General features: G+C 31.1%; 1 protein-coding gene across 1 annotated transcript; it reads left to right on the top strand.

The window, feature by feature from the left end:
* The first annotated feature begins 888 nt into the window (after positions 1 to 888).
* Positions 889 to 1,902, top strand: LOC125190118 (ethylene-responsive transcription factor 5-like). Its single transcript, XM_048087321.1, has one exon. It carries the CDS (start codon positions 1,002 to 1,004, stop codon positions 1,746 to 1,748), a length of 747 nt encoding a protein of 248 aa, XP_047943278.1. The 5' UTR covers positions 889 to 1,001; the 3' UTR covers positions 1,749 to 1,902.
* The last annotated feature ends 7,445 nt before the right edge of the window (positions 1,903 to 9,347 follow it).

The following is a 9,347-nucleotide window of genomic DNA, read 5'->3' as shown; positions in this document are numbered from 1 at the left end:
ATGTTTATCGTACTCAGCCCTGCATGTGTTTTCCTTATGTGCAGGTTGAGTGGTGACGAGCGGGCGGCGGTGTTGAGTAGAGAATAATAAGATGATCTGTTGGTACTTAAGGTGTCGTTGTGTCCTCATACATAGCCTCACTTCTTTCTTGGTCGCTTCCGCTATTGATTATGAAAACTGTGATCTTTTGTTGGGATAAATACTTCTATTCTTTTTGTCGTGGGTATATTTTGGGATATGAACAGTTAGAGATATTATTTTGAAAACTTTGTTAAGCTTTTATTTTAAATAAATCTTTCGTTGGATTCCTTTGCTAAGGCATGATTCTTACTCTACTTAATTGTTCATTTAATGCTTTGGTCAAATCCCTTTCTATTGAAACCCTAGTTTATGATCTTTGATGCTTTTAAGTCTACCTAGTTAGCGAACGCCGCATTTATTATACCCTAAATGGGCGGGTCGTTACAATTTATATGACTATAACCCAACATTACAATTCATTAAATATTAAACATTAATAAGTAATGATAATGTGGGTTCCCCATACAATAACCTAGTTTAGACAACATTTCTCATCTTCTTTCTTAGTTTACTAGTTACTCCATGTATTAATTTTTATTTTATCTGAAATATTCATATTTTTATGTGATAGTAGGGAGTATAAGCTTTACTTACTCCATGCACATTACCGATGAAGCTAATAAGTTGCAAAATCAAAGAAAATAAGGCAATTATAGTCTCAAGTCAAAACATGCTCCTTTAAAAAGTTGAATTAAATCACAAAATATTGAATATAAGTTGGTCGCGAGGAAGCAACGTCGCAATACATATTTAGGTAAACAACAAAGCAATCCCATGTCTTTCCTCTCTCCCAAACCGAACCCTCTTCGAAGCCGCCTCTTTCCACCCTTATATAAACACATCTTCTCACTCCCTATTTTCCACTCACAACGAATTACTACTAAATCTAATCAATTCAATAACACCTCAAACCCCAAACTATGGCTTCTCCCGTTGAATCTTCAGCTCTTGATCTCATCCGCCAACACCTCCTCGATGATCACGCTTTTGCACAGTTCTACTTCTCCTCCCAATCTCAATCCCAATCCCAATCCCAATCCCAATCCCAAATCTCTCGAACCTCCAGCTCCACCAGCTCCACCCTCTCCGATCTCACAACAAATCCCCAATTCGACGCCGAATTCGAGACGAAGCCGCAGAAAATCGAGAAGGTGAAGCCGGCGCTCAACATATCCATTCCCAGCGAAACCACCAAAGCCGCAGTCCAGGCACGCCACTACAGAGGCGTGCGGCAGCGCCCCTGGGGGAAATTCGCCGCGGAGATCCGCGATCCCAATCGGAAGGGGACTAGGGTTTGGCTGGGGACGTTCGACACCGCGGTGGAGGCCGCCAGGGCCTACGATCGGGCGGCGTTCAGGCTCAGGAAGAGCAAGGCCATACTCAATTTCCCCCTCGAGATCGGTAGCTTGGAAATCGACGATGATTCTGCGGCGCCGCTGAAGAGGCGGAGGGACGGAGAGGAAGGAGAGGAGAGAGAGAGGAAAGAGGCGAAGAGAGAAGAAGATGTTGTTGAATTAGTGAAAACGGAGAGTGTTGAGTTGACGGCAGCGGTGCCGCTGACGCCGTCAAGTTGGACGGCCGTTTGGGACGGAGGAGAAGGGAAAGGGATATTTGAGGTGCCGCCGTTATCGCCTTATCCACAAATGTCGACGGTTATTCGTGTATGAGTTATGAATAGAAAGCGCACCTGACTCCAAAAAGTCTGGGGTGGTTTAGGAATTTCGATAAGTATTGGGGTGCCTACTGTAATTATGCATGTTTTTTTATGTCCACTCATTTGTTTATTCCTTTTGTTTGAGATATAAAAACTTTTGTTTTGGATATGAATGATTAATCATATACTTTTATGTTTGTGCCTTTCCTTTTTGTGGAGCAACATCCAACTGGATTTCATAATCTCACAAACCTTCGCTTATGGAAATAATTAGCTATACATGTTAGTAATTAACAAGGAATCAAACGTATAGTACAATATTCTCAACTAAACTAATGATTGGTTATGTCTATGAGGCTATGAGTATCTCCTTAATACTCTCTACTCTAGTTAGTACTAGTTCCCAATGACTAGCATAAAATTTCAGTTCAGAAAGGGTACGTACTCCCTCACTTCCAAAAACAACATGCACTATTTTCTTTTTAGTCCGTCCCATAAAAATATGTAATTTTTAATTTTGTAAAATATTTTTTCTTTAGTGAGGTATGACTCATTCTCCACTAATAATACTTTAATTATTTTTTTCTTTCTACCTTTCTCTTATTTTACTAATTTTACATTAAAAATCGTGTTAAACCTGAAGTGTATATTCTTTTGGGACGAAGCAACATATGTATAAATAGTTTGGGAAGTTTAATCGTTTCTCGTTTCTTTTATAGGCTTTGGCCTTTTCTTCTCCTCGCAGCATCTAACCATTTTAACTAGGTGTGTGGAAGACTATACCTCCTCAAGTTTTCTCTATGTTCACTTGATAGGTGTGAAATCAATATATTACTCTTAAGTTAAATAAGTCTTCTCTCTCCAATCTTCTTGCCATTTTTCATTGTAATACTCTCTTCGTATTTAAAAAATAGAAACATTTGAAACCACACGAGTTTTAATATACAATTGGTAAAGTAAATGAGAAGAATAGATAAAGTAAGAGAGAGAAAGAGAAAAAGTGGTGAAAGTAGAGTTAGTGGATTGTGGGGTTCATGTCCTTATATAAAAAAATTCAAAAATTTCTATTTTTAAGATATGACCCAAAACGAAAATAGTTGCTATTTTTAAAAAAGAAAGGAAGTATTAGGGCATCAATAACGCTGGACAAAAAATTGGCCCCAATATCTGCCACAACACATTTTATATTTGTCACGTTAACATTTTAAATTTCAACCCCAATGCCTGCAATAGCGTCAGCATCAAAATCAGTCACAACTTATTTTACTATTTTTAGTTAGAAAAAGTAACGTAGATAAGGCCATCCGCAACGCTATCTCTTATCCGTCTCTTAACCGTCTCATCTCTTCACTATTCATGGGCCCCACTGTACTTTTCAGCTCATTTCTTAACTAAGAGACAACACCTGCAACCCTCCATCTCTTAACCATCTCTTATCCATCTCTTAACTATTCATTCAATTTCATTTTTTATTTTTAATTCCAACAAATTCCATTAATAAAAAACACACTTCATTATAAATAAAATAAAATTACAATTTAAAATACATAAAAAAATAAAAAAGACATAATTAAAAAACTAGAAATTACAAATTGCACACTTAAACTCAAATTAAAAAAAATGGAGGCAAAGAAGCAGAAGAAGGAGTTCTCTAGTGACGATCATCTAATGGTTGCCAAATTTTGCCCAAATGTGCTCCATTAGATCCTCCTGGAGTTGGGCGTGGGTGGTAGAATCACGTGTCCTTGCCCGAATAGACAACCTTCTAGCGATTCTTCCATTATTCAACGCATTTGCTCAAATGGATCCATAATTGATTAAATTTGGGAGAAGAAAAAAATAAAGGAATGATTTTATAGAAGTGATTGGAGAGGAAAGAAAGAGAGATGAGAGAATAAATGTGTGTTTGTGTAAAATGGAGAATGGAGAAGAGTATATATAGAATAAAAAAAAAAAAAAAAAAAATTAAAAATATTACCGTTCAACGGTAATATTACCGTTTTTTATTTTAATTTTTTTTTTCTTTTTTTGAAAAATCTGATTTTTTTTTTTAAAAAATGAATTATGACGTCATAATTCCGACGCCCACTCGCTGGTCGGCGAGTGGGCGTCACGCCATCAGCCCGCGCGCGCCACGTGGCGCCGGGCGCGTGTCTCGCGACCTCGAGACTTGCCTCGCCGGGACGCGTCGGGCGTCGAGACATCTCGTCTCGTCGAGACGAGACGGGAGCCGCAACGCTGTCTCGATGCCGTCTCGTCTCGTCGAGACGAGATCGAGTCCGCAACGAGGCAGCGTTGCGGATGCTCTAAGAAGGTTACAATGTTAGAAGAATAAGGGTATTTAAAGATAGAATAATGTACTTACTCTATTTTTCTATAGTTGATGCGTTTTTTTCAGCACAGAATTTAAGAAAAATATTTTTATCGTGTTAAATGGAGGGAGAGAAAAATAAGAGGAAAACATAAAGAGAATACAACAGAAAAGTGAATAAAGTATAGAGAATAAAGTAAAATAGAGAATGGTGTAGGAAAAGAAAAATAAATTAAGAAATGACTGAACTATGAAGACATGCTCCCTCGTCGCCCCACCTGCAATAGCACCCCGGAAACCACCGCACGCGGCCGACGAGTTTTTGGGCGCTATTGTGATACCCTTAGGAGCATTGTTTGCTCAGTTCTTAAAATTCTGTTAATTTGTCAGTATTTGGTGCGTTTGAGGTGCCTTCTTCACGTTAGAAGGAAGTTGTTTTTATTTTGGAAATAATACATTAACATGAGAAGTAAGCCAAGATGTAATTTGTCTCGAGGAAAAAGTGCTTTTACATACTTGTTGTTTAGTTCTCTTTGTTTTTTTACATACTTGTTGTTTAGTTCTCTTTGTTTTATTATTTTCGTTGTGATTTTGATTCTATTCAATTTTGTTTCTTACTTTAGATTGTAGAGAGATGGAATTAGATTGCAGAGAGATGGAAGTAAATACGAAGGATAGCTCAAATAATTGGACCAACTCAACCCGGTTGGATCCCAAGCCCAAAATTAGTGGAATGTTTGTAGTAAAATAGTACTCTCTCCGTTTCAATAAATATGAAACGTTTGCTTTTCGGCACAAGATTTTATATAGTGTTGTTTTGTGAGTTAAAGAAGAGGGAGTAAAGTAAGAGAGAGGGAAAAGTAGAGATAAAGTTATTTCTATTTTAAGAAACGTTTCATTTTTAATGGGACAACCCAAAAAAGAAAACGTTTCATTTCTAATGGGACAGAGGGAGTATAAATGAAGAAGAGTGGATCAGTTTTGACATGATTTTATCTTTATAACACACACGATAAAGTTAATGTGTGACTTTATTCTGTACTTATTTAACATTGCTTTCATTATCTACATACGTGTATATATTGTGAAAGAGTAGTGATTTAGAGACACAATGTCTCTAAGCCATAATATCCCTATGTCATTTTTTCATAATCTTATTTAAATATGTACTAATATACCCTTATTTTAGATAAAAGGAAAATAACTACTCCCTACGTCCCACATTTGTAGTAACATTTAGTTATGGCACGGGTTTTAAGGAATTGGTGGAGTGTGTAATTAATGAAGTGAGAGGTGGAGTGTGTAATAAATGAAATGAGATGGTGGAGTGAGATGATGGAGTGTGTAATAAATAAAGTGAAATGATGCAGTGTGTAATAAATGAAGTGAGTTGGTTGAATGTGGGTTCCTCTTTGACTTTTTGATTTTTTATTTTTGTTTTGATTTATTTTAATATAGCTAATGGCATTTGAGTGTAATTTTAGTGAATAATGGGGTAAAATTTTATATGCAAATATGGTAAATTCTAAATGTTACTCCAAATGTGGGACGAACTTTTATGGCAAAATGTTACTATAAATCTGGGACGAAGGGAGTATTTATTAAGGAAGGAAAGGTAATCAAATTAACTATCTATAACTAATTAATACATGGTAAGTACTATCAATTAAGATTCACATTTTTTAGTCAAAATTTTATCCAATTCTCAACTATTTTCGCTACTTGATGAGTATTTATATATAATTATTTTATTATTAAATAATTCTAAAAATTCTATACAACTAAATTTAATTTATAAAAAGTAAATTATAATTATAATAGTCATGGTCATCTAATTATTTTATTATCAAATAGTTATAAAATTTGTAAGTTATAAAAAATACTTGATGTCTAATATTAAATAAAATTATAATGATACTCCCTCCGTCCCACTTTAGGAGTCCCGGTTTACTATTTTTGGGTGTCCCACTTTAGGAGTCCTGGTTGAAATATTCCATAAATAGTATTAGGCCCCACATTCCACTTAACTCTTTTTCACTCACATTTTATTATAAAACTAATATATAATAGTAGGACCCACATTCCACTATCTTTTTTCACCAACTTTCCTTTACATTTCTTAATACCCGTGCCGAACTCAACCGGGACTCCTAAAGTGGGACGGAGGGAGTATTAAATAGTGATATTTAAATTTTAAGTTATATAAATGATTATATATATTTAGTGTTATCATTCAACAAAAAATAGTCATTCAAATCAAATTATTTTATTAATCATAAATAATCATTTAAATTATAACTTATGCAAATAACTATATGTATTTACACTCAATTTCTTAGTGTTATCATTCAACCAAATAATAAATTTGCATTCAAATTTCTTAGTGTTATCATTTAAAAACTATTAAAATTTTAAGTTGTATAAATAGCCACATGTATATATCAATATATATGTTACTATTGTTTCCAAAATAAAGAAGAAGATTAGATTCCATAATTTTAGGAATTGTTTAAAATAAAAATAATTGATGAGACTTCTATTCACATTTTAATTCATTTTAGTGTACTACTATTATATATCAACTACTAATTGATGTTAAAATTTAAGAATATAAACAATCACATGTTTTAAAAAATAAGTGATTGATTGATTTAGTTGTGGCATTTAAAAAATTAAGAATTTAAAGTAATTAAAATTTTGGAATGCAAAAGAATTAAAATTAAAATTACGACATTTTTAAAATCAAAACTGTGAACTCAACTAATATTAGTACTATCATATATATCAAAATTTAGTTATTTGCATGATATAGTGAACCGAGCGAAGAATTATAATATTTTATACTAGAAAAAAGAGAATATAACTCAAATAGTAAATATATGAGTTAAGAACATGTGATTATTTTCTTATAGATGTTCGATTATATCATTCTAAATATTAATAATTAAATAAATTAAATAGTAACGTAAAGAATTAAAATCATATCTAGAAACTCAATCAGTATGATTATTATATACTATGTATCAAATTTTAATTTATTGCATAATATAGTAAATGATCTTATAACTCTAATAATTTATAAAGAAAAAGAGAAAACATTAACTCTATATTTTTAGAATATTAAATAGATGAATTAAGAATATGTGATTTGTTTTTATTAAGTATGTGATTATTTTTATTGAAACGGTACAATTTAAAACAGTATACCCAATTAGTATTAACACACATAGTAGTGAATTGATTTAAGAACTCTAATATTTTATTAAGAAAAATAGAAAATATAATTCACATGTCTTTAACATATTAAAGAGATGAGTTCAGAACGTGTAAATATTTTTTGATTAAGGCTCGAATTTAATGTTCCAAATTTTAAGAATATAAAGAAAATAAAAAATTAATATTAATATTATTAAATTTTTTAAAATCAAAATATTAAACTCAATTAGTATTAATACATTATATATCAAATTTTAATGCATACCATGTTATCGTGAATTGAGCTAAAGCTTTAATACTCTTATAAAGAATCTTCTAAATAAAAAAGTGATAAAATAAATTTATCAATATTAAAAGTTACAGTTTAATTATAAAATAATTATTTTTGGCCATAGTAAATCTAATTCTTTACTATTTATAAAATAAGATAACAAGTTTAAATACTTTGTAGAGCTAATTATTTTATTAAATTATTTAAATTAAAATTGGTAAAAATTAATTTGATAAGAAATATGTTATATGATTCATTTTCTAATAAAATATATTATTATTTCATTAGGTAAATAAATATAAATGTACACTAAATATGTAAATTCAATGAAATACAATATTTTATTATTTTAAACATGTGTCCTTAAATAAATGCAATAAGATATAAAAAAACTGCCATCACAAATATGAGGATTGCATGCTAATAAAATTGTAATCGCATAATTAGTGTGCAATGTCCTTAAATAAGTATATTTAATGAATACTTAAATATAAAGGGTAAAAAAATAAATAAATATAATATGAATTTAAATAAAAATTTAAAACAATCTAAAATGACTATTTTAACCTCATTATGACATTATGGCTGGGAAACGTTACGTCTCTAAAACATTTTCCATTGTGAAAATAGAGTCTCCAAGAACCAATAAATACGTGAGATGTGCATAGTATAATATTTGGTGGCTAGGTTGTAAAATTAAATCGAATTAATTGATGTTTTTATCTTTGGCAATGGGATGGGACCAGCATGTCTTCCTCAATAAATTAGCAGCCGCTACAAAACAAACATATTCGTTTCTTGGAAGCAATTAATGTTATTTATCAACCATCAATACGATTGCAATTTGCATCAACTCTATTATTATCATTTATCCATATCGACAGGATCACTAAAGAAATTATTGGGTTTGAGGGAGACTTAATAAAGAGTATGCCAAGTTGCCAACTACTAATATCTACATAATTACAATGAGTGTAAAAAAAACCAAAATGCATCACGTTTTATTAGGATAATCAAAATTAATTAGATGAACATTAGAAAGGGCACAAATGTTTTATACTCTTTTGTCCCATAAAAAATGAGACATTTTTCTTTTTGAGTTATCATATTAAAATGAAACATTTTCTAAAATGGAAATAACATCAATATTACTTTTTAATCTCTCTTACTTTATTTTTTCTTTATTAACTCACAAAACCTTTATCTCTATTTATTAACTTACAAAACAACACTATATAAAATTTCGTGCCGAAGAGGAAATATTTCATTTTTAATGTGACGGAATGAATTGTATTTAACAACTGCGCCAACATATTTAAGTGACTTTATTAATTATGGATATGATGCATCAACACAGTACTTTTATAATTATTTATAAATAAATTTTTAGTATGATTTGACAAAAAAAAAATGTCAAAATTCACAATTAATGATGTGATGACAACCAACAATTTGAAGACAGATATTTGCACTATCATCGTGTACATACATCAAATCTTAAACTATAGGTATTGTTGGATGATCATCATCTTATTTTTAAAAACATAATAACTAGTATCAACTTTTAGTAATTCTTTTCAATCTATTAAAATTTTAAAATTTATTCAATGTATCCTAACCTTTAGAAAATATGTCTATTATATGGTGTTTGGTTTTTTAGATAAACAAGTATTAAGATATAATTTAAGATTGAGTTGTGATATTATTTTAGTTGGGATTGATTATATGACTAATTATCACATAATTATTTATCTAGGATTGAGTTGTGAGATTCAATCTCATGAACTAAATATACAATAAAATAAATTTAATCA

This window comes from Salvia hispanica, chromosome 5, assembly GCF_023119035.1.
Source record: "Salvia hispanica cultivar TCC Black 2014 chromosome 5, UniMelb_Shisp_WGS_1.0, whole genome shotgun sequence".
Taxonomy (NCBI): Eukaryota; Viridiplantae; Streptophyta; class Magnoliopsida; order Lamiales; family Lamiaceae; genus Salvia; species Salvia hispanica.
The sequence above is the reverse complement of the archived record's forward strand: the minus strand, read 5'-3'. Positions and strand labels throughout refer to the sequence as shown.